Consider the following 13,927-nt stretch of genomic DNA (forward strand, 5'->3'; position numbering starts at 1 on the left):
CTATACATTATGTAAACAAAACATAAATAAGACAGCATAGTTCTTTGTACATATAGTTTAGTACAGATTGTTAGGGATCAGAAATATGTACAATTTTACACCATGGACTGGATTTTTACAATGCATAAATATATTTTTTTACAGAAACAAATCAAACAAAAATAAGATTTGACAAAAATAAAAAAGACACATATTGTTATAAACGTGCCGTCTAATGGTTCAAATTGTAAAATGAAACATGTCAATGTAAATGTGCAAAATGCTAGATTCCTTTAAACTAAAATCGAATTTTACACTTTGCTGTGTATATTAACAAGTTGGTCATTTTGACCATTTTATTAAATAACCCATTGAAAGCTTAGCTTAGAGGGAAAACAAACAGATCCTCTCACATCTCCCACAAGCAAACTGAAAACAGCTGCAATCTAATACAAAGATTAGATTTAAAGAAATCAACTATTTAAAGTATGTTTCAAACAGTGTAAGAAATGTTCAACAGTTGTAATGATTTCCAAAGTCCAAAGAATGCCCCAAACATGTGAAATTGGCTCATTCACTCCAAATTCAGGATGCGGCTTTGTCAGATTTACCTAGGCCAGATGACTGAAAAGCAGGGAAGACACTAGTAGGATTTATGCTTTTGGACACTGCAATGGGTGACAGGGAAGAAGACAGAGAAGAAACCACCTTTGATGCTGGAGTATTTATAGCATTCAAAATGGCCCCTTCTGGGCTGACCAACAGTTTCTTGATAGATGTATCTAAGTGAAATACTGAAGTGCTACTTGGTAACTGAGAGTTACCAGCATTTATGGCAGGAACCAAAGAAGTTTTAGCTAAAACATTAACTGGAGGTTTTATCACTGAAGACATAGACAGTGTTGCTGTAGACGGTGGAGCGCTTGATTTAGCAGCAGTGTTTACTATCTGTGGTGTTGCATGTACGATGGGCAGAGCGTTTGCTGTCCCAAGAGAGTTCACAATTTTTGTAGAGCTTTTCAGAGGATGTTTTGATGTCTGCCAACTTAATGAATTACTTGGCGCTAGTGTGATGTTCTGGGAAATATGATTAACAAATGGTAGACCTCGAGCCCCTTGGCCATTGTTAATAAGTAAAGGAGGCCCATGTTTTGGATTAGCAGAGATGAGAAGAACATGGCTGCCTGCTCCAAGGCCTTGCGGTGGAACAATAAATCGAGTGCCATTAATCATGATGTGAGTTCCAGGTGCCAAAGGTGTACATGTGTTAATAACTATTTTCTGTTGAATACACGTTTCATTCAACTGACCCATTGCCTGGCTAGTTACAGTTGGTGAAGCAGTAGCAGTCTGAATGACAGAGGCACCTGGAGCACAAGAGTAAACATGAGCTGGTTTTGTTAAACTAGGAGGTATCTGCTGGCATGGGAGAGAAGCAAAGTTGGAAAAACTAATTATTTTACCTGTAGTTGGTGAAGCACATGGCAATACATGTTGAGGTTTGTGAAAGTTTGCATTAGTTGGCACTGCAGCTGAAATTCCTGGTGACTGAAATTGTACCAGTGTGGGGGGCTGTCCTTTTGGAAGGGGCAGACATTGTGCAGCAGCTGGAACTGCTGTCAAGCGAGGAACTGTCTGAATGACTTTAGTGGAGGCTGCCACAGGTCCAGGCAAGGTAACTGGAAACTGCAAAGGAGAAGGTACACTTTGAGAAGATATTCTTGGTTGTGTAGTTGAAATAAGAACAGATGAAGCAAGATGTCCTGTTTTCACAGTTGATATGGCCATAGTATTTCCAATATTTGATGTACACAGTCGACTAGTTACAACTGGCCTTATTCTTGAAGAAGTGTCATTTCCACTAACCAAAACAGCGGGTTGTGTCCCAATAGAAGTCCCACTTGGTGTCACTGAAACTGAATCTAAACATACATTTGCTGTTGTTACTATAAAAGCTTTTGCTGAAACACTTATAGATTCATTAACAGATGTAATACTTTGATTCACAAAACCTGAACATCCTGGAACCAAACTACCACTTGTTGACAAAGGCAAAATAAAACCCTTGCTGTTTATGTCATCTATTCCTTTGGGAGCTGCAGACTTCAGTATGTTAATTGGTGGAACATGCTGTGCATTGCCTGAGCTATTTACAATGGCTTGACCTATGTTTAGTCCAATTTTAACATCTTTTATTTGAGACACAGTAGGTGATGAACTTGCCTTTATTGGTGCTCCCATTGTAGATGGAATTAGAAGTAACTGAGGTTGTTCTGGGGTGTTAACATATGTTTTGCCTATGGAGGAAGGCAGGGCCTGTTTTAATGATTCTGCAACTAGAGTGGTGTTTGATGGACTACTGGGAATTGGAGTATTAATGAAAACCAATTTTTGGGCACTAACACCAGTGGATGTTGGTATTATATTTACTCCTGTAGCTCCACAAGGAGAAAGAATAGGTGGATTTGTGACCAACATAAGTTTTTGAATCGGAGTACCACGGATCACATCTCCATTTGTTGCTGTAGCAGTCTCAGATTGTGTAACAGGATATTTTTTAGTTTTAATATCAACCTGTTGCTGTGTTGAAGGAGTCTGGGTAATGTCTGTGCTACTTTGTTCAATATTTCCTGAAGAAATGCTAACAACATTAACAGTACCGTTTGGAGTTGCTGGCACCAAAGTGCTAGTTGATGAAATGGAGGACAAGAAAGTAGGAGATGATACCTGTTGAGTTTTCTCTATTACTTGATCCAAACTGCCACTAGTCGGAAGCTGCCCTAATGGAAATTTGAGATTTTTCCCTATTAGCTGGTTTAAGCCTGCAGGAACGGCTGGAATGGTAACAGAAGATTTTGTTGAGGGGGCAAACCCAGAAACAAAAGACTGACCAAACAGTGGGAGACTAGATGCGGCCGTCGCTACAGATGAAAAAGTAGAGGTTGACAACGTAGTGGATTTTGGAACCAAAAATGCCTGAAGCTGAGGTGCATAAGTGAAAACTGAATTTGGAGATAAAGTATTAGGTGAAATCTGGTCTGGGTTTGTCTGTACTTTAACAATTCCAGTGTTTCCCCCTCGTGTTGTGACAAGAATGGACTGCGATTCTCTTATACACACTGTTTTCAGCTCCTGCTTAGCTTCACAGGAGTCACTAGCCTGCTGTGGTGCTAGACTGTGAATGGAACAAGTAGTATTTGCAGATCCACTTAGTGTTGTTGCTGATGTCAAAGGCTGACCTAATGTGGAAACAGTGGATGAAGGTAAAGGTACAGAGAATGTGTCAGGTGAAACCGTAGTCTTCGTTTTGCCAGCTTCACTTTGGCTAATTTTAACTGCTGATGCTAGTAAGTTACTTGTTGCAGTTACAGAGGACAAAGGTTGTGGTCTGTTCACTGGACTAGTCACTTGTGACAAATGTGTAACACTCTTGTTAAAAACTGTACAAGACAGTTGAGTGGTAGCATTTACAGTTGGGTTTACAAGAACCGGTGCTAAAGAATCATTAACATGTGCTGCCTGTGGGAAAGATGTACAGTGCAGCTTTGCCACAGCTTTTCCTTCTTTGTGTTGTATGAGAAAATTTTGGGGTAAAATAAGAACTTGCTGCATGACTTTTTCTCCTGTTTTAGGATCAATCACAGGCTGCATTTGAATCTTCACTGAGCTATTATGGACATCTATTGGTACACAATGGCCACTTGGCATTTTGTATACCATTTGTAAAGGACTCTTTGAATTGGTCTGGCAGGGCAATGCTGGCTTTAGTGAGGATGACTCCACAGACGACATAACTGCCTTTTCAGAAGCAAATATGTCCCTACCCATAGGGGGTGTCAGCTGATTTGTTAAGGTCACTTTGTTCCCAATATTCTTAGCAAGCAAAGCCTGGATGGGTTTGGTCCCTTTCAGAAAGTTTGATACTGACATTGCAGAATCTGTCAGGGCAAATGATTCTGGAGATGATAGCTCGCTTTGTTTCAGTTCACTCAAACAACTGTTAGTCTGCATCTCACTTTTGGCACTCTGGACTGTAGCCTCACTTGTGCTTAATTTAGTTTTCTTCCTTGGTGAAAGGTCTTTTGTGCTATCATCCAGGGAACTATTTTGCTTGGACTGACGTTTAATAGATTTGGACAGTGTCTTCTGTATTTCTTTAGAAGTCAATTCTTTCTTCAGTAGCCTGCTCCTTCCTGCAGGAAAATCCATTTCTAACAGTTTCATTTCATCTGCAGAAAGAATTAAACAAGTAATCGTAAATATACCACAAGTTAAATGTTTGCAACTGACACAGCTATATGATAGTTTATTAGTGTTTAGCTAAAAGCAATGCAGTAGTTTATAAGTATGCTGTCATGTAAAGAATAGTTTCTGATGTGATGACAGTACTAATCATCCCATTAACTACATGCTTAAACATAATTTTAAAAAACCATAATAACTTAGCCTCCAGCCAATTTACATTTCAAATCCTATTGAGGAGGCACAGAATTTCATTTAAAAAATCATTAAGTCCCAAATTTGTATTTATGAATGCATCAAATTACAACATTCTAAGTCACAGCAGTTTCCAGGATTTGATGTTACAATGCTTTAATTTAAAGCAAATTCATGAATTAAAAATAGAAATCCAGAAGTTTTTATACAAAACCAATAGATAGTTATGGATCCACTGCCTTTCATCCCAATTCATCCCAACTATTTAAAGAGCACAGGGAAAATGCTAGGGATGGATCAGGAGTAGAAGGGTACATGCCCATAACACTGAGGGCAACAGGAATTTGTGGTGTTGTGCTATCCACAGACAGCCCTGTAGCAGATGCTGTCAGTTCTAAGCTCTAATTCACGTTGGGTGCCATTTCAGCACCCACCACAGGCCAGAATCCAGAGGGCACAAATGTAGCACAAAGCCACCTTTGCCCATCCTTTCTCTCAGCTCTGCTTCCAAGAAGGTCAGCACAGAATCTAGACCAATATAATTTACCATAGTAAAAATAACATGTAATACACAGCTACAACCAAAAAACCACAACACCAAACACAGGAAAACTGTAGGCCCTGTAGCACGTCCACATGGTCACTAAATCCCAGCTAAGTGCTTACCAAACTCTGAACGATCTTTTTGCAGGATCTCCAGATGCTCTGCAGCTTCTGAAGATTTACTGGCTACTGCATTGAAAGATTCTTTTCCATTATCAACTTCACCTTCCTCATTACTCCATAGTTCTCTGGCAAATTTATCATGGTCTGGCTGTCTTTTGAAATCATCATAGTCCTTCTTCAGTCGAGACCTTGAACAGAATATCAGACATAATGACTAACTTCTGCAACCTATTTTAAATATTTTATTAAGGAAATACTTAACTGTTCATACTTGTACCTATACTTACCGCCCAAAAACTTAATTAACATAGTTAAGATTCCCTAGCACAGGCTTGTGCCCTTCCAAACTGAGCACAGTGACTAAACTTAACCCTCTGAAAACCAGGAAATACAGATCTAAGGTTACGGCTCCCTTCTTGCCACAACCAAAATTCTGTCCCCCTGGAGCTGGCAATAGGTACTGGGACCAAATCAAATTTGACCTATTGCTAACAGTATCTGCCACTTTTTGTGTTGTATCCAACACAATTCTATGCCATCATTCCTTTTCATACTCTCTCAGAGACCTTCACTGTATTAGGTGCAGCTGTATTGGTTCAGGAATCAGTTGCAGCAAGTTCCCTGAACTCACCCTGACATCTGAGTTGAGGCACAGCTGCAGCTAGAGACATGAGGGATCTCTGCTTTTGGTCTGTGTTATATACTAGGTCCAATTAGATGATCATAATGTTTCCTCTTGGCTCTAAAAATCTAAGAATGCCTGAAAGAATTTTTAAAATGTCTCAAGTCTCAGGGCTGCTAGAACAGCTGCTATTTACCTCCAGTGCCTGATATTCCACTAGGTATGTCAATAAGATGGGACCATAAGACTGCTTCACCCCATTTTAACATAATTTTACATATTCTCAATGCCCACCAGAATTCCACATCTGTCTTAGCATTCACACACTACCAGGCACTCTCTTTGTCCTCTGTTCTGCACTACTGCTCTGAGAAGTTCTACAGTTTGTTGGAATATATCAAAGTGAATCAGAAGGATAAGACATCGGTAACTGAAGGTGATGACCGAGAGGGAATCCTTAGTACAAGGTGTTAACAACTAGCAAGTCTTTGGAGATTTGCCTAGAACAGGTAAAGTGGTCAAGTGTAATTTACAGAGCTGGAAAGACCTATTAACAACATTTTAAATACAGCTTCCTTGATGTGGATCTTGGTGCTGGTCTGCAGCTGAGGTCAAATCTGACACCAGCTGAGGTCAGTCCAATCAGGTAATCTCAGTTTTGTGCAAATCACTGCCAAAGTTTGAGCAACAAGTGGGTGCAAAAAAATTTGTAAGAACAGGAAAATTTTATTCACAGTTAAAAGGTGTTGTATCTCAGGACCCATGGGTCCAAATGAATCCAACTTTGCATAATTAACTCTACTCTGGACATTGACTTGGCATAGTAATTCTAAAAACAATTGGAGTATGCATGGGAATTTTAGGGCATTTTGAAAAATCAGTTGTTAGACAGAAAGCTCTGCTTAATCTTATCTATGGAGTCATTAGCACTCCTGCATAACATGAAAACATCTAGCTCTTTAAACTGAAATATTGTCTATACCTCACACATAACCTTAAAGTATTGTTGTTACCAGGATGTTAGCATCAATTATTACTTTAAAAAATGTAACTTTTGTGTTTTGTTCATCTCTCTCACATTGTTCCAAAGAGTACCCCATTTACCTATTTCTCTGAAAAGCCTTCATTAGTTTTGGTTCCCATGGTAACAATTCATTTAGCAGTCGTACCAATGTACAGTGCAATTCCTTTACTGCTTGTTTCCGATGGTACCATCTTCCCTGCAAACATAAAAACATTTCTTTATTATTGCATTACAGCTGCATCTAATAAATATATTAGTCTGACACCAATGTCAGTGTACTTCCATGCAACATATAAAAAAGAAAATACAAAACTAAACATATATTACATTTGACTTTAACAATGCAGTCCAGTCTCAGCTTTAGTAAGGCAAACTCTAATCTTATTTAGAATACTTTTATTGAAAACAAACCCAGAAACAAAATCCTCATAAATAAAGGTCTCTTACCAAAATGTTTACTTTTCCAGGGACTAAGGTCCACTCCTGCAAACGTTTAAACATGTGCTTAACTTTACTTCCATGAGTAATTTTAAACATGTGAGATAATCCCATTGGGCTCAAAGGGACTAGACTCAAATGTGTAAAGTTCCATGTGTAAATGTTTACAAGATTAGGACTTAAAATTGTATTACAGCAAACCTAAACACTATTTTTAATTTTATGAATAATCAGATTGAAATAGACACTTTACAAAAAGAAAAGATATTTTATAATTTTCAAGATTATAAACTTCCCAGAAAATTACTTTTGGGGCTAACGTGTCTTACAATTGTATTTTATGCAAAGGCGAGTTTCTTGGGAAAGTTCTATACGTGGTGAGATTAATCATGATTCATGTTTTTAATTGCACAATTTATCGTGATTCATGTTTTTAATTGCTTGACATCCCTAGAAAAATTGTAAAAATCTGTCACAAAAAGGAAGTGCTCCTTCTTTTATTTTCTGATAACTCAGATATATCCCAGGTACAGAAGGTTTCAGAGTAGCAGCCGTGTTAGTCTGTATTCGCAAAAAGAAAAGGAGTATTAGTGGCACCTTAGAGACTAACCAATTTATTTGAGCATAAGCTTTCGTGAACTACAGCTCACTTCATCGGATGCATGCTCAAATAAATCGGTTAGTCTCTAAGGTGCCACTAGTACTCCTTTTCTTTTTGTGAATACAGACTAACACGGCTGCTACTCCAAAACCTTCTATACCTGGGATATATCTGAGTTATCAGAAAATAAAAGGAGGAGCACTTTCTTTCTGTGACAGACTTTTACAATTTTTCTAGGGATGTCAAGCAATTAAAAACATGAATCACGATAAATTGTGCAATTAAAAACATGAATCATGATTAATCTCACTATTAAACAATAATAGCATACCATTTATTTAAATATTTTTGGATGTTTCTACATTTTAAAATATACTGATTTCAATTATAATACAGAATATAAAGTGTACAGTGCTCAATTTATATTTATTTTTTATTACAAATATTTGCATTGTAAAAAAACAAAAGAAATAGTATTTTTTAATTCACCTAATATAAGTACTGTAGTGCAATCTCTTTATCATGAAAGTTGAACTTACAAATGAAGAATTATGTACAAAAAAACTGCATTCAAAAATAAAACAATGTAAAATTTTCGAGTCTGTAAGTCCACTCAGTTCTACTTCTTGTTCAGCCAATCGTGCAGACAAACAAGTTTGTTTACATTTGCAAGAGATAATGCAGCCCACTTCTTGTTTCCAATGTCACCTGAAAGTGAGAACAGGCGTTTGCATGGCACTGTTGTAGCCGGTGTCACAAGATATTTAAGTGCCAGATGCGCTAAAGATTTGTATGTCCCTTCATGCTTCAACTGCCATTCCAGGGGACATGCTGATGATGGGTTCTGCTCGATAACAATCCAAAGCAGTGCGGACTGACACACGTTCATTTTCATTATCTGAGTCAGATGCCACCTGCAGAAGGTTGATTTTCTTTTTTGGTGGTTCGGGTTCTGGAGTTTTCGCATTGGAGTGTTGCGCTTTTAAGACTTCTGAAAACATGCTCCACACCCCATCCCTCTCAGACTTTGGAAGGCTTTTCAGATTCTTAAACCTTGGGTCAAGTGCTGTAGCTGTCTTTAGAAATCTCACATTGGTACCTTCTTTGCATTTTATCAAATCTGCAGTGAAAGTGTTCTTAAAATGAACATGTGCTAGGTCATCATCCGAGACAGCTATAACATGAAATATATGGCAGAATCCAGGTAAAACAGAGCAGGGGACATACAGTTCTCCCCCAAGGAGTTCAGTCACAAATTTAATTAACGCATCATTTTTTTAACGAGCGTCATCATGGAAGCATGTCCGCTGGAATGGTGGCCGAAGCATGATGGGGCATACGAATGTTTAGTGTATCTGACATGTAAATATCTTGCAATGCCAGCTACAAAAGTGCCATGCAAATGCCTGTTCTCACTTTCTGGTGACACTGTAAATAAGAAGAGGGCAGCATTATCGCCCGTAAATGTAAACAAACTTATTTGTCTTAGTAATTGGCTAAACAAGAAGTCGGACTGAGTGGACTTGTAGGCTCTGCAGTTTTACTTTGTTTTGTTTCTGAGTGAAATTACGTAACCAAAAAAAATCTACATTTGTAAGTTGCACTTTCATGACAAAGCAATTGCACTACAGTACTTGTATGAGGTGAACTGAAAAATACTACTTCTTTTACTATTTTTACAGTGCAAATATTTATAATAAAAATAATATACACTAATTTCAATTACAACACAGAATACAATATATATGAAAATATAGAAAAATATCCAACATATTTAATACATTTCAATTGGTATTCTATTGTTTAACAGTGCGATTAAAACTGATTAATCACGATTAATTTTTTTGAGTTAACTGCGATTAATCGACAGCCGTAATTTTTCCAGTCAGATAACTCAAAAACGGTTTTCTTTTCCAAACTGAACCTTAGTTTGTATAATCTTCCATGAAGAATGCATGTTAAACAGAGTAATGTGCATGTACAGTACATTATTTTCCTTACTAGTTATTTAAGTGGGCATCGATTGTGATTATTAAAAAAAAATAGTAATTTAACACTATACATTTACATGGCACTTTACAAAGCAGGACATATATGCTTTATATATATTTGCCACAAGAGCTTAATTATTGAGGTAGTCATAAAAATGAGTCTGGATATCCACACTCTGCCCTCATACTTTTGCCACCTCACTAAGTTCAGTGTACTATAGGAACGAACTGGACTCAGTGGGCCAAATCTTGCCATAGATGATGTTGAGACAGGGAAAGACGGCATGGTTCTGCTGCAAAAACAGGGAGAGGAGTTGGTGGGAACTCATCTCCACATTTGATCTGCACCCTTAGTTTGCTGCAGAGCTCTGCTCTATAAGGGCTACCTGTACCCCAGAATGCATGGAATTTTTGCAAGAAGCGTTGGATTAGGGCCTGAAGTTACAGCCCTTCAAGAGTCTACAGTAGTCTCCATGGCTTGTTGGAAAGATTCCTTTCCACCTATCCCCAGGAGACTTCCCCAGTGCACAGTATGATCACTCAGGTTGCTAGCTTGTTTGAAAACAGTCCACTGTTTTTACTATGATGTGCAATCATTTGCATTTTATACAGCAGAATGAATGACTACTTATTGCTTATTCTTTAATTAAAATTACAAAAAACAAGGTACTTGAATGAAAAGCTATACATTAATGCCAAATTATGATTAAGATTTAACACACAGAAAAGTCAGGAAATTATGTGTTTTAATTCCCCCATGTGTAAATTGGTCACACTGCTCATATTATATATTGAAGTAAAAAACTGTCAACAGATACTATAATAAAAAGTTATATATGTGCAATATAGCCTAATTAGAATCCTGCTATTGGTTACTCATAAGAGTAGTCAATAGAACTATTTACAATAGAACAATTAGTTTGAGCGATTTATTTCATTTTAAAGAGTATATTTAAAATTCCACATAGAGAATTACAGACATAAATGCATTTGTATATCATATAGTACTATTGGAATACATAAAATGGGTAATACTGAAAACAAAACATTAAAATAAGTAAACAGAATCTCACTGACTTCAGGACACTGAGATATTGTACATGTCTTGAATTCAGCACAGATTAAGACACATAAAAGTAAGATAAAGATGATGGATTAATATGTGAAATGTAGCTTGGGTGGAACAAAGAATGAAGGAATAAACGGATTTTTCTGAGACTCATTTACCTGTAGAGATGACTGATAGTCTGATTTGGGCAGGGAAAGTAGAATTTATCTTAGGTGGATTGGGCCACTGAATAAACTTTAAAGTAAAAAGTTGTAGAATGTGCTGACCAAATTGGCACAAGCATAGGCTTTAGTGTAAGAATGGACTACGAGCTTTTATTAGATTAAAATCACCTGAGGAGGGAACATCAGATGTGTAGAGGTCACATTCCTCTAATTTAAAAAGCAAGATGGGAAATTCTAATTTCAATTTCTTAAGAAAATTCATGTCATCCAGATTAAAATTTCTGGACAACCCCACATTCTGTTTGTTTTCCCAATCATTTCTGTGCGACTATGATACAAAATATCATGGCTTATTTGAAATGTAATTATGTTCTTGAATCCCAACTGTTCATTTTTCTCAGGATCCTGGAGTACAGCTGTTGGAGCTAAACCTACTGGTATTAATGCATAATGACAAGTAGAATAGAATGTGCAGAGTACTCTTTCCTCACATATGTTTAAAGCACACAGTAGATAAGAAAAAAAGGTACAAGGCCATTTGTTTTACTGGGCCAGGTTTTTTATCAGTGCAGTTCAATGTAGCTTTCAAGACAGAGAGTGCGATTTGTGAGAAGACCCTTTGCGGAATAAATGATCTGTTAGCAAACTTCAGACATAAAACTAGTCAAAAACAATGAAAACAGAAAACATGTTTTCTGAGGTACATTACAAACCCCAGCATTTTACTTCCTACACAAGTGCAAAATAACCAGGACTCTATTTCACATCTATGATAGAACATATAGCCTTGCATTCTTTATTACAGAGAAAACTAAATCACAGTTGAAGACAGGGATCGGATTGGGTCAGCTCATGGTATTATGCCTATATAAGCAATTCCTTGGTGGCCTACTAGTTTCTACAGAAATTCAGCATTCATTTAAAAATAATTATTTCTAGTCCCTGTTCTCTCAAAGATAATGTTCTGAATGTGACTTGATGCAGTGCTGAATCTACAGACAAATGGAATGAAAAATTACTGTTACAACCAAATGCTGCTCTTCTTCCGTGGGCACAGAAAGGGCCAAATGCAGTGGAACAATTATGATTCTACTGCACAAAGAAAGAGGGTTTGGCTGCTCAGGGAACTCTACAGAAGCGATTTCATGGAGTGACTAATAAATCTGTCACTTTATGATTCCATGCACAACTCCTTCCCTCAGTGAGGGGCATATTGTGATAAATAAAGTGGGGGAATAGCTCCCTTTGATGGTCACCCACAGCCAGGCTAAACAGGTCTCCACACCTAACTCCATTCCTGAGCCTCCTACAGGAACCCAGCCAGAGGTGTTGAAACCAGACCCCAGACCAGAGTCTATGACAGAGTCTATGACGGATCCAATTCCTGGGACCCAGCCCGAACCAGTCCAAGGATCGGAACTGGTAGAGCAGTCAGCACCAGTGCCCATGCTTGCAACCCCACCAGAGTCAGGGAGCCAGCACCAAGGGGTGCCACAGAGCCTGCAGCCGCAGCAGCAGCTAAATCGGCGCAAGAGGCTCAACCGGAGCCTGAAATAGCATCTAGTGCACCAGCAGAGAGTGGTTCACAGTCAACAGAAAAACCTGCATCACTTCCAGGGGGACCAAGCCCAAGTCCACAACTCAGCGAGGAACTAATGTTTCCAGCATCAAGGGAGCAGTTCCAGGCAGAGCAGGAAGCAGATGAGAGAATCAAGGGAGCTTGGACAGCGGAATGGAGTGACCCATCGCCTCTCAGCTCTTCTAATAGGTCCAGGTTTGTTATAGAAGGAGGACTCTTATACAAGGAGACTCTTTCTGGTGGCACAAGGAGGACTGGCATCCTCAGACAGTTGGTAGTTCCAACTAAGTACAGGGAAAAGCTCTTGAGCTTAGCCCATGATCACCCTAGTGGCCATGCTGGGGTGAACAGGACCACCACGTTTGGGGATGTCCTTCCACTGGGAGGGAATGGGCAAGGATGTTTCTACCTATGTCCAGTCTTGTGAGGTGTGCCAGAGGGTGGGAAAGCCCCAAGACCAGGTCAAGGCCCCTCTCCAGTCACTCCCCATCATTGAGGTTCCATTTCAGCATGTAGCTGTGGATATTCTGGGTCCTTTTCCTAAGAAGACACCCAGAGGAAAGCTATACATTCTGACCTTCATGGATTTTGCTACCCGATGGCTGGAAGCAGTAGCTCCAAGCAACACCAGGGCTAAAAGCGTGAGCCAGGCACTGACAGACATTTTTGCCAGGGTAGGTTGGCCCTCTGACATCCCTATGGATTTGGAAACTAACTTCCTGTCAGGGACCATGAAACATCTTTGGGAAGCACATGGGGTGAACCACTGGGTGGCCACCCCTTACCACCATGAAACAAATGGCCTAGTGGAGAAATATAAAGGGACTTTGGGGGCCATGATACAGAAATTTGGGAATGAGCACTCCAATGATTGGTACAATATCACAGTCTGGGATTTTCACCATTTGAACTCGTTTATGGCCATGAAGTTAAGGGACCATTACAACTGGTGAAGCAACAATGGGAGGAGGTTACATCTTCTCCAGGAACTAACATTTTGGACTTTATAACCAACCTACAAAACACCCTCAAAGACTCTCTAGCCCAATGGCTCTCAAACTTTTTTTTACTGGTGACCCCTTTCACATAGCAAACCTCTGAATGTGACCCCCACCCCTTATAAATTAAAAACATTTTTTATATGTTTAACACCATTATAAATGCTGGAGGCAAAACGGGGTTTGGGGTGGAGGTTGACAGCTCACGACCCCCCATGTAATAGCCTCGTGACCACCTGAGGGGTCCTGACCCCCAATTTGAGAACCCCTACTCTAGCCCTTGCTCGAGAAAACCTACAGGATGCTCAACAAGAGCAAAAGGCCTGGTACGATAAACATGGCAGAGAGCATTCCTTCAG

General features: G+C 38.9%; 1 protein-coding gene across 2 annotated transcripts in view; it reads right to left on the reverse strand.

Annotated features, from left to right (window-relative positions):
* Nucleotides 1–212: 212 nt before the first annotated feature.
* BRD10 (bromodomain containing 10) overlaps nt 213–13,927 on the reverse strand; it is a 107,487-nt gene continuing 93,772 nt past the window's right edge. For both annotated transcript variants that reach the window (XM_084629104.1, XM_084629103.1), the window contains 3 exons: nt 6,809–6,924; nt 5,083–5,270; nt 213–4,208 (listed from right to left, as the gene is read on the reverse strand). In XM_084629104.1, coding sequence (XP_084485230.1) covers nt 565–4,208; nt 5,083–5,270; nt 6,809–6,924 — 3,948 coding nt within the window. In that variant the 3' untranslated portion in view covers nt 213–564. The remainder of the gene's footprint in view (nt 4,209–5,082; nt 5,271–6,808; nt 6,925–13,927) is intronic.

The sequence above is a fragment of the Lepidochelys olivacea genome (assembly GCF_965140295.1).
Source record: "Lepidochelys olivacea isolate rLepOli2 genome assembly, chromosome: 5".
Classification (NCBI taxonomy): Eukaryota; Metazoa; Chordata; order Testudines; family Cheloniidae; genus Lepidochelys; species Lepidochelys olivacea.